At 36.5% G+C, this 22,178-nt stretch overlaps 1 protein-coding gene across 1 annotated transcript; it reads left to right on the top strand.

The window, feature by feature from the left end:
• The first annotated feature begins 9,996 nt into the window (after window positions 1-9,996).
• Window positions 9,997-21,383, top strand: tgfbi (transforming growth factor, beta-induced). The gene is made up of 17 exons (XM_027003643.3): window positions 9,997-10,175; window positions 10,507-10,605; window positions 14,908-14,972; window positions 15,070-15,227; window positions 15,387-15,551; window positions 15,879-16,025; window positions 17,049-17,190; window positions 17,521-17,733; window positions 17,814-17,954; window positions 18,055-18,197; window positions 18,818-18,954; window positions 19,380-19,510; window positions 19,655-19,779; window positions 19,907-20,009; window positions 20,112-20,173; window positions 20,396-20,420; window positions 20,572-21,383. Exons 1-17 carry the CDS (start codon window positions 10,060-10,062, stop codon window positions 20,631-20,633), a joined length of 2,034 nt encoding a protein of 677 aa, XP_026859444.1. The 5' UTR covers window positions 9,997-10,059; the 3' UTR covers window positions 20,634-21,383.
• The last annotated feature ends 795 nt before the right edge of the window (window positions 21,384-22,178 follow it).

Raw genomic sequence — 22,178 nt, 5'->3', positions numbered from 1 at the left:
ATATACAGAATGCCTTCAGATGAGTGGACATCAGGAAGGCAGCAGGACTAGACAGCATCTTCAGCTGAGGCATCAGAGCCTAAGCAGTCCAGCTGTGTTCATGAACATATTCAACCTTTCCCTGACACAGTCTTTAATTCCCACCTGTTTAAACAGCCCATCATCATTCCTGTCACAAAGAAACACTCAAAATATGATGCATCATACACATAGGCTGTTGCACACAGCTGTTACCCATCTGGGCACCAAGAGGGGGAATTATGTTAGAATGTTATTTGCTGAGCACATCTAAGAATCTAACCCCTCCAAACTCACTACCAAGCTAAAGGAATTGGAACATAACCCATCCCAATGTCAGTGGACAGTTAAGGTCCTGACACACAGACCACAAGCAGAATGGATGGGCAGACATGACTTATCCCCCACACCCTCAGCAATGGAGCACCCCTGTTGCATCAACACCCTGGTGAAGAAGGCCCTTCAGCATCTCTACCACCTTAGATGCCTAAGGGACTTTAAACAGCCCTCTACAGTGCTGAGGAACCTCTAAACCTGCACCATTGACAGCATCCTGAGAGTAAGCATCACAGCCTGATTTGGGAACATCACCGAGCAAGATAGGTAGAGCTATACTTGGGGACACAAATAACAATAAAGGGTCTTAATACCAGGGAAATCTGAAACAGACAAGTAACTAGAGTGCATAACGTAGACAGATAAATGAAAAACAACAAACAAGAAACTAAAACAGGCAAACAACACAAAGCAGGAAGCTAGCTAACAAAAAGACTGGGAACAGGCTGACTAGAAGACAAAAAGCATAATTAAGGCCCAAAGCTGAAAAAAAAACTGGCTTACATGACAAGCCTCAAGAATAACATGAGATAAGGTCACAGGCTAACAGGTAATAGGATACAGGCTACTAGGAAAAATGGTAAACGAATAATAGGGCACAAATAATAAGACTTAACAGGGAACTGTGCACGGGATACGAACAATAGGCTGACGATAGGCTCAGAACAAGATACAGGGAAATGGGCTGGCTGATAAATAGAACAAGATAGAGGTCTAAATGGAAACATATAACGGGTAATGGGCAGACTGGTTACATGACAAAGGTAAACGGGAAAAGAGACCAACACTAAAGAGCTAACTGGAAACGGAACGAATAGAACAAGTAACAAGATATGGGGAAATCGGCAGACATAAGACTCAGAAAGAACGAAAGGCTGGAAACGAAAGGCTGGAAACGAAAGGCTGGAAACGAAAGGCAAATGATCAGCAAACGACAAGCCAAACACAGGCCTTAAGTAGGAAGACTAAACAAGGACAAACAAGGAACAGGTGATAACAATAAAGTGTGGAGAAAAGAAACAAGGGGTAAAACCAGGAACTGAACAGGAACAAAGGGACACACGACGGGTTGCCAAGAGGAACCACAACACCAGCAGAGGGGAATCATGACACATTCATATACATTTATATTCTTACATTTCCTATATATTTATCTGAATTCTTTGTTATTTTTATGTCACTGGACAGTTGTAAAAGCATTTCACTGCAAGCTGTACTGTATATATATATATGTGACAATTTGATTTGATGTTGAAAAATTTTATTATAATGAGTGTGTGAGAATGTCTCATAATAGTAAATTTAGTTTGGTTATTTTAGGAATTGCTGGTCCCATTATAGTGCTGTCAGATATTACAAGCAGAAACTCTCAGGGTTAGTCTTGGGATGTCAGCGTGGAGGAAGTGGGATGCAAGTGTCTTTATTTTCCATCATAGGACAAAAACAAGAAAAAAAAAGAAGTGGCAAAAACACAGATAGAAGCAACAATTCCCTGGCAGTGCTATTAATGATGCTAAGATGCAAAGGAGTAGCAGCAATATTCAGAGTGTCTTCTTCGGGGCAGAACAGACATACAATGCACAGCACTGAATGAGTGTACCTATGGGCTTTATATAAGGGGAGAAACAAAGGATAAAAACATGGTAGAGGTGCACGTGGTTACTAATAATCAGGTTATTGGGGGCAGGTGCGATTGTGGGTGTGTGTGCGTGTGTGTGTGTGTGTGTGTGTGTGTGTATGTGTATGTGTGCGTGTGTGCTTGGCAGTGGGTGTGACCTTTGGGCAGGGTGCGAGGCACATCGTGACAAGACTAAACTTAACCTAGCTGATTACCAAAGCAATATCTTTGCAGTATGTTCAACTCAAGTAAATGCTCATCATTGTGAAGGTAATTTTATCAATAGTATTTCCTTAAGTTCATGAAACTCTAGAGCAGGATTATTTAGCCTTATTTGCATATTTGCCCTGGTCTCACAGTGCATGAATAAATGCTTTGGAGTGTTATATGACCAAGATTTATCTAAGGCCACTGGGTGAGCTTTAGTATCTTGGAGTTCAGAAGACACAGCTCTATAATTGATCCAGTATATTTATAGAATGAGGCACTTTTGTAAATCATTCATTTAAAACATTATTTAAAAACATGAAAAACATTGTGGGCTCTTGTACTTGACATATAGTATTAGTTAAACCCTGTGAGGACTCCATACTCTCTTCCATCTCTATTCCTTCTCCACCTCACTTGAACCTCCCAGCAACAGTGGAGAAGCTGGTACAAGCTGGGACAAGGTCGTCACTTTCCCCGTCAGCCAGCTCTCAGGTGCAACGGGAAATCATCCCAGCTCCTCCTCCATCCTTATTTACCGTCTCATCACCACTTCCATCCCCCAGACCTTTTCCCCTAGGAAATGTCATGCTACTCCACCACTGTACCATCTCAAAGAAAGAGGCAAGCTGCTTAACCACCAGAGAGGTTGGTTGTCAGCAGGGAGCTTTGCGTTCACCCGCTGTAATGGAAGAAGACACGCCAGTGTCAAATAGTGTGCCACACTGATATTCTTTAGGTTCCTGTTGCTACAGTTGTGACATCAGGAGTTTTCAAAAGAAGCTCAGTTTCAGCATGCTTGCAATCTCTCCAATTCCAGTGCTTCCCAGACAAGAAAAAAAAAACAGAGAATATATGTAATATACTGTAAATGTATCCAACCTGCAGTATGGAAAATGTAATCCACAGCTTTTGCAGCAAAGCACACAGGTTACTAAGTTAGATCTTTTTAAAAGACATCATAAGTGACCTGTTTCAGTAACAAGTTCATTTAGAATTTAGAACACCCTGAAACTCAGAAGACTCCACCAAGTGTACCATTGAATCCAAACAAGAAAGGTGCAGGTACAACTGCTCTATTGAATGGTTCTTGCCAATGCAAGCAATTATCATTTGGGTATCATTTGAGTATCATTTGAGTATCTATGGGCAGCGCCAAGAATATTATTAGTAACTGCCTACCGTCCTCCTAAATACAATGCAGATTTTATTGATGAATTTACAGATGTTATCTTTTATTTTCACTAATCATGACCCTTTTGTAATTGCAGGTGATTTCAAACATACATATTGACAATCCAAAGTACATTTATGCCAAGGATCACTGTGCCATATTGGATTTTTCTTCTCTCACTCACCATTTGGCTGGGAGTGTATGCCATCTTGGTCACACTCTGGATTTGGTTATTTCAAAAAGTCTCAACATATCAACTGTTGTTAAGGATGTAACTCTGTTCATTAGAGTGTGTTATTTGATATCAGTTTATCTGTTTTAAGAAGATGTTTATAATGATAGCGCAGCTACACTCTACATAAGCAAAATGTGCACAGCACCATACAAAATATTTGAGCATCTTGATGCTCCACTAGACAGCTTCAACTCCTAAATTGTTAGTTTTATGGATAAGATTGCTACAGTTAATGTTAAAACTATTCCATGCCAGCAGAAAGCATCACAAGGAAGTGTTAACTCAGATTGAAAGAGAGAATGCAGGAAGGCTGAATGCAGGTGGCATTAAACAAAGTTCTGCTTCATTAAGTAATCTTCAAAGATAGGCTGCATGATTACAGTATAATAATATGAAAAGATAGATCTTGCTCTAGCACTATCAACAATAACATTAACAATAACAATACTCTTTATCAAAGTTGACCAACTAACAAGTTCACGAACACAAATGGCCTCGGAATTAGCATCAACTGAATGATTCAATAAGTTTGAATTCTTTTTTAGCACTAAAATCCACAATATTAGACAAGCTATTATTACAACTTTATTACCATGTAAACTTGATGGAAAGGCTCATTGGTTAAAATGGTTAAAATTGGCTCAGTTTAGTGCTGTTAGCAATTAAATTTTAATATTTACAGTGAACTACCAAGAATCATCTACTCGCAGCCTAACACCTTACCAACCAACTTCATAAAGAATGTGTTTCAATAAATAGCATCTGACATACTTCAGATAGTAAACAATTTGCTCTTATTGGGCAACTTTCCTAAATTACTAAAAACTGCAGTTGTGAAGCCTCTCTTAAAAAAGAAAAAATTTGGAAGCATTGAATTAAGCAATTTCGGCCCCTTTTCAAATTCACTGTTCATTAGGGAAAGTCATCTTCAAGCAACTTTCTGGATTTCTATCCTTTAACAATCATCTAGCCAAATTTCAGTCAGGATTTTGGCCTGCTCATAATACTGAGACTGCTCTACATAACATAATTATTGACATTAGTTTAAATACAAACTCTTGGAAAGTATCAGTTTTATGATTGCTTGATCTCAGTGCAGCTTTTGATACCATTGACCATAAAACTTATACATAGAATTGTGAGGTGTGTTGGACTCTCAGGAACAGTCCTGAAATGGTTCTGTTCATACCATGAAGTCAAGAATTATTTTGTCAAAATAGAAAATCATTTTCTAAAAGCGTGCCGTTGACCTGTGGTATCCATCAGGGTTCGATTCTTGAGCTACTCTTATTTAAATTATACATGCTTCCTCTTGGCCAGATATTTGATATTTTCTTTTAATGTATTAATTATGTTATATATATATATATATATATATATATATATATATATATATATATATATATATATATATATATATATATATATATATATATAGTGGCTACACCTGCTTCTTAGTGTGCTTTTCTGAATGTACACTGACTATGACGTACATAGTATCTGTACATTATCTACAATCTTCAGAGTCCCTTTTTCTCAGTGATGAACTTCTATTAACCACAAAAAGTTCCAGTAATGTGTTGCAGTTTTCAAATTTACTCACTGTCTTACTCATCTAGAAAAATGTTACTTCATGTATAACAGCTGATAACAGATTTGTTTAAAGGTTAATAAGAGGCAAATTTCTCAAATTCCAAATGCAAGGCCTCAGATAAACACAGACTATAAGTGGGGTGAACCATTCTAAGAAAAATGTTTTAAAAAATAACAAGTAGGCTCGCCACAGAGCTTAAGTGCATTAACCGCAGTCCAGTTCAAAATGTAATGTCAAGTCTTTTGACTTCCTCAGGGGATTTATGGACAGGACGGGAAGGATGCTACCATATTGTTTATTTGAGGAATTCCACTAGACTTATTGGATGACAACAGTAATTTACACACCAGGTTGTTTTAGGCTTTGCAGAACATCTAGAGCTAGCTGCCTCATGTCTGGTTAGAGTTAACCTATAAGTATGTTTTACTGATTTTGTTCAACAGGGTGAAATTTACTTCATCCCACATGAATGCTGCACCTTAACAACTGGTCTTCTGGCTCCAGCTAACATAAACATGAAGGCAGGAAGTAATGCCAAGCAGTACGGCGACCTCTGGCACCCCCATAGAGACTGGAAAAACACATTTAATTGTTTCCCCTGAAGGTAATCCATTCCTTAGCCCTCTGGCTTGTTATGGAAAAGCCACCATGTCACTACTGTGTGCTGCAGCTCATAGACAAAACAGGAGCTATTTTTTCCCCCAAGACTGGCTGCTGATGACATGGGTCAATGGAAGGAAAGTCTCAATAAATCAAGAAGGAATAGTGAAAGAAAAGAAGATATAAAAAAGTACAGACAGACAGATAGGTAAATAGAACATGTATCAGTTGTGAGCTCCAATAACAGTTAAAATTGACCAATAGGAAAAAAGTGAAAGAATATCATACATCTTGTGGAATAAACACGTTTCACTTATATTCATATTGACAGGTGGAAAGAATACAATGGAAATGCAATGGAAATTGAATAAACCATCAGTTGCCTTGCAGATCTTAGCAAAAAGGAATGTGCGCTTCCTTGGCTGTAGTTGAGTTAAATATTAAAAACAGGGCCCCATGGCAATGCCATAGGAGAAGCAGTCCTTAACATGGTAATATGTCATATTTCATCTCTGATGTGGAATAACAAATAAGAAATACTTAGCAACCAAGTAGATCATATTGTCAATCTATTTTGAGTCTCATTTACTAAATACACTAAAATGAAAATTTGTCAGTTTTATCTTGTTGTCTTCTTACATTCTTTGTAGAATGAAAGAAATAAGAGCATTTGTTGGACAATAATTAAGACAAAACTAGACTGATGTATTGCATTGAAGGGAAACTTAATTCAACACCAAGACTAAAATTACATCTTTATGAAGTAATAAATGGAGGACTGAAACTGAAGATAAAAAATAAGAGATTTAATAAGAATTTGTAGTTGCTGTGTGGATATTTTATGGAGCAGTGTGAAAGCACTGCTATACAAAGAATCTGAAATTGTTGCACTATTGTCTGCACTACTTGTCCAGTTGTGGAGAGTATTGTGATGATCTTTGTTTTCTTTGATATTATGTCATACAAAACCTGCCTGATAATATCAATAAACACAATGTACATGAGGTATATAATTAGAGATGTGTAATTGGAGACTACATACTTTGACATACTTTTATATGTTTGGGAGTAGTTTTGTGTGCTGGTTATTGGAATTTGTCATTCCTTTTGTGTGATAGATTGCAAAAGAAAACAGCTTGACATATGTTTTATGCATGGTATGGTAGATGATGTGACAGACATGATTATCACAGGAGTTTATCCCTATGCAGTGTCTTGAGGTACTGGCAGCTTTTTTATGTGATGTAAGGAGGAATTAGAATTGCACTCATAATTGCATTGTAGGTTTTATTGCTAGGTCTTACTGCTCAGAGAAATAAGAAGGCCCTTGAGATTGAAGGAACCCTTCACTGACATCTCATTGACCCTAAAGAAAATACCACATGTCTAATGGACCATTATGAAGCTGGAGAGGGAAACAACTGGCCTTTTGATAATAGTGTTGTAGATTTATTGCTTAAAACCTGGGAAATTCACTATATTGGCTCTGTGGAAATTTGTCTGAAGGGGAAAAAACTTCCCAGGTTCAACATACAATTTCAGTCATTCGGGTTCAATATAAATTCCTTTTTGAATCATCTTATGGTTACTTTGACTGTGGATCCACTGCAGGTAAATTCTTTGTGGTTCACTGTATCAAGCAAGAATCTGGAGTGTAAGTCTTAGTTTACAGTAGTGGTTTTGTCAGTTGTATTAAGGCTGCATATCTCACCCTATGGATTTTAAAGTCTTTAATGGCATACTGTGTGTCATTTTAAATGCTGCATTGCTGGAACAGGCTGATTTGAAACATTACCCAAACCAAAGTATGTTCTTTTAAAGAATAAATGCATTTCTGAAGGTTTGGCATGCAACAATGTGATTTAAGTAAGGTGATGAAAATGAGACTTGAATGATGATTTTTTTTCACTCTACTAAGAAATCCATTTTATGAAAAAAGTTTTTTTTTTTAATAATTGCATGTACAGAAAAACTTTGCAAAACTTTAGAAATTGCCTGGATTGTTTTTACATAATTACATTAATTAGCAGAACAATTAATTATAGTGGACGTAGTATCTTGGTTTTTGACTGCTTTTGTGCTTGAGGATCTGGCATCTTACTGGCATTGGGAAACAATGAATGAAAAATTGTATAACCAAATCAACTGAAGAATGACAGGGTAGCTATTACCTGAAGCCTAAAGGGCAATGTAAAAAATAATGACCCAAAATGCACAAAAGTAAATACAGATTATGTGACATGATGTGAAGAGAGCTGTTCAGGCAAGGAATGCCAGAAATATCAATGAACTGAAACAGTGTCATAAAGAGAAATGTTCTAAAACTCCTTTTAATCAGGTCTGATTGACAGTAGAATCTGCTCACTAACATAAAAGGGCCTTTTATTAACCCTAGACTGTGAATTTTTGAATACGTTGACAAGAAGTACATTTGCTGCTATACTATTAATTTAAGAAATGCTAATGGAAAATATGTATAACAGGTAAAATAAGGTCTGTGTGAGTACATGGAGGTCTAACGCTTGGATTAATAATTACCCTTTAGAACCAAAGGCAGTCCTCGTTGTGCTACTTATAGAGACCATTTCACATGGTAATCATGAAAACATTTATGTTTACAATAATCTATCCCCTGCTGCAATATATATATATATGTTGACTTTGCATAAATGACTTTATGCATTATTTCAGCTAATAGTTGTTTAATAATTTTATTTTTTGTTTAATATTTTGTTTAATATTCATTGACAACAGAAATTTTGGCTAAGAAAGAAATGTGATCAGAATTTTAAAGCCATGCTTCCATTTTCAGCCCACAAAGAACTGTTTTTGCTGCCACTGTAAAGATTAAGAAACAGGATACATGAGTTTTGGATCTGTTCAAGTAATGTAAGATCACAGAATGTTACATAAAACACTTTGCTTTACCAGTTGGGTTTACTGTGTCTCAAATAGCCTTGGTTTAAGGTATGCACATATCAGCACTAAACCTGAAACTAGATAACTATTTTATCATAACAAAATGTAAGGTTATGGGTATCCTAGATGTTTTAACAGAAAGAAGCTGAAAGGGGTTTTGATGGTCTAAGAGAGATCTGATAAACATTTTGTGCTGGGGTTATTCAGGGAACACTGGTGTTTAATTGTTTTAAATAATGGCAGTGTAAAGTACAGCAAGCTGGTTTTTGATGTAATTATTCTGAATGATCTTCATTTATTAAAAAACAATGATTTCTTCAGCAATGGACTAGGTCACATTTGTGACAACTGTTACATTAGATTATATAAAGTTGGCACCACTATACATCTGTGCACATCTATACTGGATTGGAAATCCAGCATTTTCTTACACTTTTCTTGAGGTGCATTGGAAAAACATTATGTGAGCTGAATAAGTCAACTCACAACCTTTAAATCTTTTTTTCCAGTCTAACTCAGTTTGAATTTCTTCATGATTGTCCTAAATTTACATTAATCATGTCACTCACATAATTTTAACATATTCACCATTCATTTTTCATTATGCAATGGAACCTGCAGTAAAATGTTTCATTCTTGTCTGTTAAGGTCAAGTTAATCAACAGGATTACTGCAGTACTCCACCTAATGCCTCTTCATGAGAAAGCAGGGTTAAGCCTGAAGGAGTACTCTGTGTCGCAGCTTTCATGATACGATTTCAGAATCATTATCTCCAGTAAAAGTAACCGATGTAATGGTATCGGCTTGCCTTCAGCCTAAATTGTATCACTTATATAATGAATAGAAATAACAAAGCCTATGACGTTCTCAATCTAAGTTTTCAGCAGTTTGATTTACTACAATGGCTTGAGGGCTGCATCACATATATGTATGCTTTGTTCATGTATTTATTTCTGAATTGTTGAAAGGCGATATGATATTGGCCTAAGAACGCAGTTGGAAACAGCTGTCTTGTATAAAGCTCTATGTGCTTACTATTATATTATACAAACAGGCTTATAACTTCAATATGTAGGAATTTATCAGAAATAACATATTTGCGGACTATTTGTCCTAACAAATTCCCTCATTGGGTATTATTTGATCTAACAACTAAAATAAATACAACTTTAATTTAGTATTTTATTGGAACAAGGCTGTATCTTTAATTTTATTCATGCATAAGACTTTAACGTCTCATATTGCTTCTGGTTCCAAGCCCCTCCCAAATAACATGGGCCTTTCCTGTATTTATTCAAGACACCGCTGAGATCGGTCTCGTCCGAAGTCCGAAAGGGATCGCAGTGTTGAGGGTTAAGATGAAAGGACTAACTTTAGCAGCATTAGCTGTCACGTTAATCGCAACAGTGTTTGCCACAAAATCGCCTTATCAGGCTGTTCTTCAGCACAGCAGAATAAGAGGAAGACAGCATGGGTAAGAATATTGGGATAGATTGTTCAAGATTGAAATAGCATAGGCTTGAACTACTTTGGGTCTTTGTTAGATCACAGCAGTATACGTCTTTGTTCACTGCGGTTATATTATAGATTATGAAACTCCAAAAGTTTTGCTCTTTTTACATCGAAACTTAGGTTTGTCAGACATTATTCATATTAACCTGATTTAGAGGTTAATAATTATCTGGTAGTGAGACATTACGGAGACGTTCAGCGTTCTTTCTCATTGATGAAAAATCTACTGGTGTAATTCCGTTCAGTGAGAACCCACTGAAGTAAACGGGTCTTTTAACTTTTGTCTATTACAGGCCAAATGTTTGTGCTATGCAAAGGATTCGAGGCACAGATAAGAAATACTTTACCAACTGCAAGCAATGGTATCACCGTAAAATATGCGGCAAACCAACGTGAGTCAACACAAATATTACTTTGTATGAAGTCATTACACATGTATTAAAGTATACTTCTTTGTACTTACATAATGACACTATAGTTAAGAATTAACAGCTAATCCTGGATTCTGATTCTCCTTTGAACTGCATGCTTGAGGACAGCCTCCCAGTATAGGATGGCATCATTTTACAGATGAAATTTGTAGGGCCGTCTTATGCAGTAGACTACAATAAATAAGGAATCCCTCACAGTATGCTCAGTGTCATACGGTATGCTTCACCAGTTTGCACACAGAAAAAGAAGGCTCCTTTGTTTCTGTGGAAGTTTAGGAATTGCATTAGTTTTCTTCACATATCTACCCAAACATTAAAGTGGTCTAAGTGTTCACTTAAAAGATATTTTAGCCATCAGTAAGTTGGTTTTCTGTTAGGAGATTGTTGGGGTCTCAGTTTAGTTGACAACTGACAAGGAAAGATCATGAAAAGAGTTATCATTACTCCATGGGAGATACATTCCTGGAACAGTGTTAGCAACACTGGATAGGTGTTTTCTTTAAGAAGGAACACAGCAGTTGAAATATCATGTTAAAGTGTGGATATGTAATGAAACTCTGCTTGTTTCCATTATATACAAACTGACCTCTATCAATTTTTGAACTTTTCAGGCAAATGCAGTTGTTGTACACTTTATATGTCTAAACCATCCTATAGGTGCTGTGCTACAATTTAGAAATATTTGCACAGTTGCTGTATTTACAGAAAAAAAAAAATTAGTTTCATGAGTACCCTGTTATCACAAACCTGAGTATATCGTGAAAAATCTCTTTTTTAACAAAGCGTGGCACAGCTTGATGAAATTCCCTACATCAACTTCAAAACAGATCACTGTATATGGCATATGGAGCTGCACTTGATTGTATAGTTAATTTCCCCCATCAGTTGGTTATTGTACAAAGAACGTCATGATAATAGTCAGCAGATGAGCATTTTGTGTGCCATACCTCAAGAGAAGATATATCCTAACAGTGCTTAGGTCTAAGCATTATGCATTTCTACAGGACCAAAACTTGGGAATTATAAAGCCTTACTTCAGTAAAATATGTTACTGCCTGTTTTTGAAAGAATCAGTTTAGAGAGGGTCTGCTCCATATCATTCCAGGAAGAATGCGCATGATTCAATTAATGAAGGACTTGATAATTAGTTGATACTGGGCCAAGCATCACTTTGAACACTGGCTCTAAATGACAGGACAGCACATGCACTGTGCAGTACATGGGATCACCCTGCACTGGAACTGAGAACTGTGTGGTGGATATAAAGAGAAGGCCTAATAATTTTTGACTGAAACCTAATTTCTTGAACTTGATTTTCAGAAAAGTAGACAGTTATTTTGAAAATGAAGAACTAAACTGTAAATCCAGTTGAATACAGCCTTATTGTCAGTACTAACCCATATACTCTTCTTCAAAATAAGCTATTGCATAACTGAATTCCTTGTGCAGTACTATATTGGCATGTCTTTTTTATTTGTACTAAATCACAAGAAATAGGTGCATTTGGAAAATGCATTGTTCAGATGTCTACTGAACTACAACCAGGTTTGTTTGTTGTTGATTTTCACTTATTTAAGCCACATTTTATACTGTCATGGAGGTTTACTGAATTTCTAAGGCTGAGTTTAGCTTGAGTTACAAATGAACCTCTTCTGAAAATGGCTTCCATGTGTTTCCTAATGGTAATCCTAATTCCTTGCAGTGTTACAAGTTTTAAATTGTTGACAAATCTCATTGGTCCACTGTGTAATATGGTATCCACTGTGCCAAAGCTATTGCAACAGGATAAAAGTGCAGCTCCAGCCTCAACAGAAACTCGCTGATTGACATCCATTTGAATGTTACCACAGGAGGAAAGGAGCTATTGGTTACTAGCAAAAACATTCAATAGACATATATATATGGTTAGAAGAGAAGCCAGATGTGCAGAGAGTTAAATGTAGACTCACATCTAAGACCAGATTTATAACTGCAATGCATCATTCTTTAAATGTAGCCTAACTGATCTAGGAGTAAACTGACTTTTCAAGACAGATGAGGAATTGTTTCATTCATTCTCTCCTTTCTAAACAGTGTTTCATAGTATTTTTCATGAAAGCAAGAGAGGAAGTGAGTCACTGTGGGTGCTTGTATGTTTTTAGGAAATGCATGTTTTAGTGAGTCCTTTACAAAGTTCATGGCTCTAATATCCCGAAACACATATATTTCACAAGTAAGCAAGGGGTTTTCCACTTCTAATCCCTATAGATTGTGGGTGAAGTCTGCACAACCTGGCTGTGAAAGTTTATAAAAACTTGAAGCTTTTGGTTTAAATGTGACTTGATTTACAGATTGGGGTTTAGACGTTTGATGTTTTGGGCTACTTGTAGGGAAAGTAACTGATTGTATTAACAGCCAGTTTTTGTATAGTGGGGTGTTTCCAGGTCAACTGAGGAGAGACTATTTGGCTCCTATACCCAGAAATTCTCCAATTCCCTCTGTTGGAGTGCACATTGACTTTGGAGTTGCATTAGAAATGTTATTTTAGTTTGTATTAGATCATTTTTAATACTACAATCTTGGACTTATTTTGCTGCAGGAGTTCTTAATGTTGATCAATTAATTTTTTAGCCAAATGTAATATTGGGGAAACACTGTCTTATTTAAAGAGTGAATTATTACAAAATATTGCTAGGGAAATTGTATTATTTGCTTTGACATCCATTATGAGAAGTGATATTTTTTACCAAGAATAAGACACACAGCGCGGTGACTCAGACGGGGCTGGGGACGTAATTTAAACAGTAAAGATTTCAACATATTCTTATGTCTCCTTAGTTTCTTGCAACTGTCATAGCACTTTTGGTGGACAACTTGCCATGTCACTTGGAAATTCAATGGACATGAATTATGCAGCTATACTGTTTATTTTGTCAGAAACCCATGGCTACCATCTTTGCTTATTCTGGCTGAGAACAAATAAGAGTTGAGTTACCGTCTGTTTTGATAATCAGTTCCATCTGCTTTCCAGTTCTCTGTGCTTTACAAGTGCACTCTATTCCTGAATGTCAGTCTTGTTTTCTTGGTTTGGACTTGGCCCTTTTCATTTTCTGTACTGGGGATTACTTACACCATCGACTGTATGTTTAGCAAAAGAAATAAAAAATGTTTAACACAAAAACTGAAGGAGAACATTTTATCTCTAACAATGTGCATGGCATAAACCTGGACTTTGTTTTCATACTAATACAGAAATAGTTTTTAACCTGAGCTAATATAACTAAGCTTAGATATCAAATACCAAATCAGCCAAGTTAAATTTATGCTGTACATCATGGCATGGCATTGTAATATCTTTTTTTTTATTTTTTTTAAACATTTTTAGCATAATCATTTAATGTTTAAGCCTTAGTTAGGCATCCATATCTTTGTCATTTGTTGTTTATAATAGAAATAATTCAGATCTAATTTTATTTCATTGAGATGTTTTTCTTTGATTAAATCACAAATTCTCTGATTTGGTTTTACTTTTATCAACGATAATCAGTAGGATTTAACAAGAAATTAGATTTATAAACTTAATAGATTTCTAGACAGCTTGATAAGGACATTTCTTCCAAAAGTAAACTCAGGAAAATGTTCCATATCAAAAACCACTATCCCTCTGCATTTATCTTAGCTTGGCATTTCTTAGTCTCTTTTGTTTTTACTGGCAAGAGTAATTATTTAAGGAAATTGGATTTAATGACTCTGTAAGGCCGTCTCAAGTCTAGTGCAGATTTATTATGGAAATGCATGTATCTAGCAGGAAACAAGAGTGGTACTATTTATCACAGGGTGTGCTAGTTTCAAAGAGCTGCAGCAGGTATGGTACTGTGACTCCTCAAGAACCCTCCCTTGACTATGTTGTTAAAACAAACCTCTGAAAATCTGAAGTGTGACTTTGAAAATTAGAAATACAGTTCTTTTGAAACATAATCAAATTAATAGTTGCAATTAGTGATGAGTATATATATATATATATATATATATATATATATATATATATATATATATATATATATATATATATATATTCAGGCTGTGTAAGAAATATTATTTGTTAGAACACCTACAATATTCTCCTGATTCATTTGCAAATTCACTTGATTAGTACTGGCCATTTATAGCTGGATTCTTGGTTATATTGCAGTAGGCATATTCAATGAAATGGCTTTCACAATTAGCTCAAATTATTATTGTTGTTTTGAGCTTGTTAAATGTAATTGATGGTTTGCTTTGCAGTGTGATTAGCTACGAGTGTTGCCCAGGTTATGAAAAGGTGGTTGGAGAGAAGGGTTGTCCTGCAGGTATGAATAGCATGAACAATAACATTCAGCAATGAATTTTGCATTCACATAGGTTGTTTGCCATATTCCTATGAACAATGTCATTTTGCTCCTTTAGCTCTTCCTTTGGTAAATATCTACAATACCCTGGGAGTGGTTGGAGCCACCACCACTAGGATGTATTCAGAGAGAGCTAAACTGCAGGAAGAGATTGAAGGACCAGGCAGTTTCACATTCTTTTCCCCCAGCAATGAAGCCTGGGCTGAGCTTCCTACTGTGAGTACCTCACAGGCCTGATGTGTCACAAAACACTTTTTATTGTTACTGAATGGCTGTATAACTGTATAGCTCGATACTATATTTTGCTTATAGGTTTTTCCCATACAAGGTTAAAATGTTTATTGTAGGTAACATAGAATGCTTTCTTTACCTTAGGAAATCCTAGATGCCTTGGTGAGCAATGTCAACATTGAGCTCCTCAATGCATTGCACTACCACATGGTCAACCAACGCTTGACTTCAGATGACCTCAAACATGGCTCCTCCTTCCCCTCTATGTACCAGGACTTCAATATTCAAATTCATCATTATCCCAACGGAGTAAGCAGTTTTTGGTTTAAGATGTCAATACACAGCTATGGCCATCAGAAGATGCTAGCCACAGTGTTTATAGTAGCGTCTCTGGAGCTATGCTGTTTAGTTTATCTTTGTTTAGCCTGAGCTACTTAACATTGCATTGTGGATCTCTATGTCAGGCTACTAAGCTTTAAAATTTTCCACCAGCATTTATGCATTTTGACATGATAAATCTGTGAAGTTAAAATCAAATGTGATAAATTAATTATTTGCACCACTATGAACTGGAACTTGGAGAGAGCACATTATTAATCTGCCATTGGATGTTTCATTGTTAAATCTCTTCTGTAGGTTGTGACAGTGAACTGTGCAAGACTAGTGAAGACAGATCAGCATGCCACTAACGGAATAGTGCATGTTGTCAACAGAGTCATCACAGCTATCACCAACAATATCCACTCTTTCCTCGAGACCGTTGATGACCTGGAGACACTGCGGGTAGGCCACTAATCAATCATTTTTTTTATATAGCACTTTTCTAAGATCAAGCTACAAAGTGCTTAACTCAAAAGGTTAAACATTCCAAAACACTCAAAATGTTAAAAGGAATAAAACCTACATAAAAACCTTAGAAAACATAGAAAATACTTGTAACAAATCTATAATCATCACCTTGAAAAACTAAAGCATACAAGTGGGCTTTAAGCCATTTTTAAAAAGAGGCCAAGGAATCAGAAAGTAATGGAGACTATTCCAGAAGTTAGGGGCCCTAGCAGCAAAAACCAGTCACCTTTCTGCTTCAATCAGCTGTTCTTGGTACCACCAAGAGCCCTTGATTTGAGGCCCTTAATAGTCTCCCACCAACAGGAATCACTAACACTTCATGGATACATCTCAGCGCTTTCCCTCATTGTCTAATAAGCGAGAACCAGTAATTTAAAATTACCTCTATACCTCACTCATGGCCAGTGATGTGAGGTCAGCACACTGAGCTAATGTGCTCGCCGCAGCTGCTCCCAGGGAGAAGATGAGCAGCTGAGGTTTGAAGCAACTAGAGCCTACTGAATACCCCTTGACTATGGCAGGTAATAAGGGCATTACAATAATCCAAATTAGATGACACAAAAGCATGAACCAATCTTTGCGAATCCTGCATCGACAGCATGCATCTAATTTTTTGCTATATTTCTCAGATGAAAAAGCAAGATAGAACAAGACTCTTTATAATCAATGAGAAACTCAACTGAGTTAAAAAATAATAGCCATATTGTTTGGAGAAGGATTAACTTTCAGTGTGAGTGGACCAAGAGCTGCCATGCAACAATGTTCTGAAAATTAAATGTTAAAATGAGTAACATTCATGAGTATCCACTTCTGATTTAAAAGTCAGTAGTTGTATCATATTCATAAAACAGATTAGATTTTTTTATGTCAAAAGCTAAAACTGGCATTATCTCTCCATAATATAAATTCAATGTTTACTGAACTTTTGTCTTTCTTTTACTCCATGTCTTGTTTTAGACAGCAGTTGCTGCAGCTGGTCTTACAGCTATGCTGGAGAATGAAGGCTCCTATACTGTCTTTGCTCCAACTAATGAAGCATTTGAGAAGATTCCCCCAGATATGCTTAGCAGAATCTTGGGAGACCCTGTAGCTCTTAAAGGTAACTCTGAATGTGCGTGCGTGCGTGTGTGTGTGTGTGTGTGTGTGTGTGTGTGTGTGTGTGTGTGTGTGTGTGTGAGAGAGAGAAATCCTTCACAAATAATAATTAATATTTTTGTTTATATAAATTGTCATCTAACATTGAATAATTTATATAATTTTTATCAATATAATGAAGTAAGGGAAAAACAAAAATACAGGCAATTTAGGATATGCATGTACAGTATGTGCATTGATATATTAATATAATAACATGTTACACACGCACTTTACAAATGGCTTAACGTTTTGTTGTATGTTGTGGTCACAGCATCTGATCTTTCCTCCCCAGATCTGCTGAATAATCACATCCTGAAAAACATGTATTGCGCTGACTCCATTGTGTCAGGAACACCCCTAGAGACTCTCCAGGGCACAGTGCTGGAAGTGGGCTGTGATGGAGAGGAGATGACCCTTAATGGCAAAGCCATCATTACAACCAAGGATCACCTTGGCACCAATGGAGTTGTGCATTATATTAATGAGCTTCTCATCCCTGACTCAGGTACCTCTTTGTGGGAACATTTTGATTCTCAAATTCTCAAAGTTCCATGTTATATTAATGCAATTTTTAAACTTCTATAGCTAAGACTCTCAAAGAGATTGCTGAAGGAGTTCCACAAGTTTCCACAGCCACAAAACTTTTTGAAGATGCTGGATTAAATCGCTATCTTACTGGCACAGAGGCAGTGACGATGATTGCACCTCAAAATTATGCTTTCAAAGGTGGCTTACAGAAACTTTGTTTCCTTTATAAACTGCACTGATTATTTTTAAAGCGGCTCAATTATACACATTTCTTGATCATTATAAAACCTGTATACAGGCAGTGTGACTATGACTCCTGAGATGAGAAAAGCAATGAAGAACCACATACTGAAGGAGCGGCTCTCCTCCAAGAGTCTGTACCATGACCAGAAGTTGGAAACTCTCAGTGGAAATAAACTTAGAGTGTTTATGTACAGAAATGTAAGTTGTCTCCATAATGCAAATCCACAGAAACACTACCTGGATCATATATAATGTATATTTTCTGATAGCAGTGATCAAAAATCAAATTTGTATTGAAAACAGTTGCATTTTATACCAAAAGTACATTTAAAATAAACTGAAAGAGGAACATGGACAAAGTATATGTAGCTGCTCCCCTTTTCACCCTCAATCTGTCAATACACTGTTTCATTGTGATACATAATGAGACATTAAATATATTACACAAAATCAAGTGTTGTTGCTAAATCCCTTGATTTAGAGGGATACTTTTATAGATCAGCATTTTATGATAAGTACACAGTACATATACAGCATGTAGATACATACATACATACATCACTTTAAGTGTAAGAGTAAGATTTAAAACAACAAACTCCTGACTAATTATCTTAATGATTTCCTCTTATTTTCCACTCTTGTCCCTTATAATGATGTTTATAATTCTTTAAAACTTACTTTTTATTGCGTAAAGAAATTATGCAGTTCCTCTGGACCATCTTCTTCTATAGCCCATTTGCACAGTCTTTAAAAAATGTCTAAATCCCTGATGAGTAGAGCAAATCACGCCAAACTTGCTGCTACTGTGTTTTTTGCAGAACCTTTGTATCGAAAATGCCTGCATCGCTGCCCATGACATAAACGGCCGCTACGGCACCATGTTTGCTGTGGATAAGGTCCTGGCTCCCCCCATGGGTAATGTGATGGATGTTCTGAAGGCAGACAATCGCTTCAGGTGACGAGCCAGTAGCCTTTTACTAAAGCTTCTGCTCCCACTGAACATAGGAATAAAACTGTTTGAACAGAAAAGGTTAAGAAATAAGAAAACCTCCCAGGTGCACTGTAACTTTGCTATAGAAGTTGTGATTAAAAGTTATGAACTTCTTTTTGAAGCCCAACATGTCCTTAAATTCCCATGGGGAAGAAATTCCCCTGAAAGGCGTTATAATTGTTTTAGCAGAGTGGTAAAGCTAAAAGAGTATATGCAGCTGTTCTCCTCTTCCACTCCATTTACAGCCTTCAGTGCCCTCTCAGTCATGCTTTATAATGATCACTAACAAGCTTTAACACTGAACCAAGACTTCTACACAAAGCTGTTGATCTAGCTTTACTCTGTAGGCTTCTTTATGTGTATTAATCAGTTTTTTTCCCCCCTCACAGCATCTTGGTTGATCTCATTCAGAAAGCAGGCATGACTGAGCTGTTGAACCAAAACAGGGTCTACACCATTTTTGCCCTCACCGATGAGGCTTTCCGTGCTATGCCCCCAGCTGACTTCAATAAACTTACAAGTACTTGTACTCCCTTAACCTCCAGTGTCACTACTACTAGGCATACATATTAAAATACATGGTTAATTAATCTTATTGAAAGTAATGACACGCATCCGCTGTGTCTCAGGTTACTGATCCTCGTCTTTGCCATGCTTCCTGCAGGAGATGACAAGGAGCTAGCCAAAGTTTTGAAGTACCATATAGGTGACGGGTTTATTATTAGTGGTGGGGTGACCTCTCATAACAGACTGAAGCCCCTCTTAGGAGAGAAGCTTGAGTTAGGCATAGTGAGTATCCAAAGCTGATCACACTTCATTTTGTCCTTCATTTGACTCACCTCACCCAACAAGATGTGTTGCTGATAGCATGCTTATTCCTTTCAGGCCTGACAATTTTCTATTTTTTTTTCTCTAGCGGAATTCCACTATGTATGTTAATAGGGTGCCAGTTGTTGATTCCGACTTGATGGCTACTAATGGAGTTGTGCATGCCATTGCTTCAGTCATAAAGCCACTGCGTAAGTTCATGCAGTAAACCTCTTTGACGTCATTCTTAACCTTAATTATATTACTTGTTGTTTGTGACAGTTTGTGATGTTTGTTATGTTACTTTTCATTAGCTCCTAAAGCTGGAAGGGACCAGCCAGAAGGTGCATCAGCAAGTCGTTACTCTGCAGTGAGGGTGAGTTATATTTATATATATTTATAAATTGGTCTGCTAGTCCTGCGAAATACAAAATATTTAGTCATTTTTGAACAACTCTTTGGGGATTTTGTAGTTTCCAGAAGTACATTTGAGTTTGATGGTTAAAGTTAATTGAAAAGTTAATTGTAAAGTTCATTTGAGCTTGACGGTGTAAAAAACATGTAAAACCTTCAACTGGTGTTTTGCTTTTTCTTATAGGCTGGGATACAGGTCATGAAAAATGGTAAATATTCTTTAATAAAATATACATAATGTGGTCATAAAAAATGTTTCATTGTGGTAGTGTTATCATGAGAAAGCTGTGATACATTTAGCTCTAAAACTGAAGATGAGGGTGGTTTTTAAACAACTACATATATCTTACCATGTTTCAGATGACCTCTTCCAGAAGGTTTTGAAGAGTCAGTCCAGCAAAACAATGTCCAGAGTCCAGTAAAGGTGTCGTTTTGGTGAATAACTGAAGTGAATTCTAAACTCTGCTGATCTGGGAAGACTGACATGCACAATGAATAATCTTCTTGACAGCAGTGCAGAAGGTAATCAGTTGATTTAAAAGAAAGTCATTTGAAGTTTAACAAACCAGGCAAAGATGGGTGGATTAAATTTTATCATTTCAGTATTGTTTTTGAATGCCAAACGGCATTCACTGGAGTGAAAGCTAATGTTTAAAGAACTGCAAATTGATGATGGCAACTGTATTTTAATGAGTTTTGAATATTCATTAATTTCACTCCTCTATCTCAGTTTAAGTTTGAATAGTACTTTAGATAAGAATTTGAGAAACATTAGATGTTTATGTTTGTTTTTCATTTTCCATGTTTTGTTTGTTGAATTTGATATAAATGTAGCATGTTTTGCATGGTTTAAGATTGAACAAAAAAATGCTATTTGGACACATACCAGTGGAGGTAAAGATTATCTCTCTGAATTTCCTTTTGCTGAGGGTGCAGAACCTGTTCATTTAAAACTAACTGTACTGGTGTGTTATCTGTACTTTGAGTTTGCTGAAGGATTAATCTTTGCCATGAAGACTCTTACTCAGCAAGCCAGCAAACATCTTATCCAAGGTGCTATGGACAAGATGCTTTTATTACACAATAATGTTAAGTTGCCATATTCCTATCTAGCCAAACTGAACACTGTTTTTTTTTAAAAAGAAAAACAACTAATAAACACTGATTCTCAAGTTTTCTTTAGGGCTATTTGGTTGTAATGTGGAGCGATCACAAGGCTGACGCATACGCTGAGAAGATCGAGATTTATTAAGGGCAAATCCATAATCAGAGTCGGTAGAATGGTACAGGGTCAGTGAGCCAAAGCGTAGGGTCTGGGAATACATTGTAAACACAAACACATGGCAACAGAAAAGGGAAGTAGGTAATAACGAACAACACAACTGATATACACAAATAGCTATGACAAGCAAACCTAACAAAGGCTAGGAACACAAATACAGGCAGCAAAACCACGATAAGGCTTTTAACAAATAGAGCCTTGGATTCACAATGACCAGCAACACAGGGCTTAAAAACGTAGCCTAACAAGACACAGGTGATACAAATAATAGACAGAGAAAATGAAACAGGGAAGTAAAACAAAGATACAAGACAGGGAAACCATGACAATGGGATGCTTAGGAGTGGCCAATCATGACGTTGGTAAATCACATTTTAAAAATCATATGAAACAGGTTACTTTGAAACTGTTCAGAAACACAAATTTTTCAAAGCACCTAGAAAAGGAATAGCACAGCTCAATGTCATTGCAACTTTGGAGAGTTACTTAAGAATATTGTCTACTTAATTTAGTTAGAGATGTTTAATATGTGCATTAACAAGTACATTCAAGTGGCTACAAAACATATGCTGAACTGAACAGACACTGGGCACTGTACTCAAGATACTTTGTGTGAAACCAAAGAACAGTATATACTTTTCACAATAGAATGACCATCTTTAACCACATATTAATGACTTAGATC

The sequence above is a fragment of the Electrophorus electricus genome, chromosome 16 (assembly GCF_041902795.1).
Source record: "Electrophorus electricus isolate QZ-2024a chromosome 16, ASM4190279v1, whole genome shotgun sequence".
NCBI lineage: Eukaryota > Metazoa > Chordata > Actinopteri > Gymnotiformes > Gymnotidae > Electrophorus > Electrophorus electricus.
This window is presented reverse-complemented; position numbering and strand designations above follow the sequence as displayed.

Coding starts and splice junctions, on each gene's coding strand:
- tgfbi (XM_027003643.3), top strand. CDS start 10,060: ATGAAAGGACTAACTTTAGCAGCATTAGCTGTCACGTTAATCGCAACA. Junction 17,191..17,520: donor AGACCCTGTAGCTCTTAAAG/GTAACTCTGAAT, acceptor TTTCCTCCCCAG/ATCTGCTGAATAATCACATC. Junction 20,174..20,395: donor GTCGTTACTCTGCAGTGAGG/GTGAGTTATATT, acceptor TTTTTCTTATAG/GCTGGGATACAGGTCATGAA.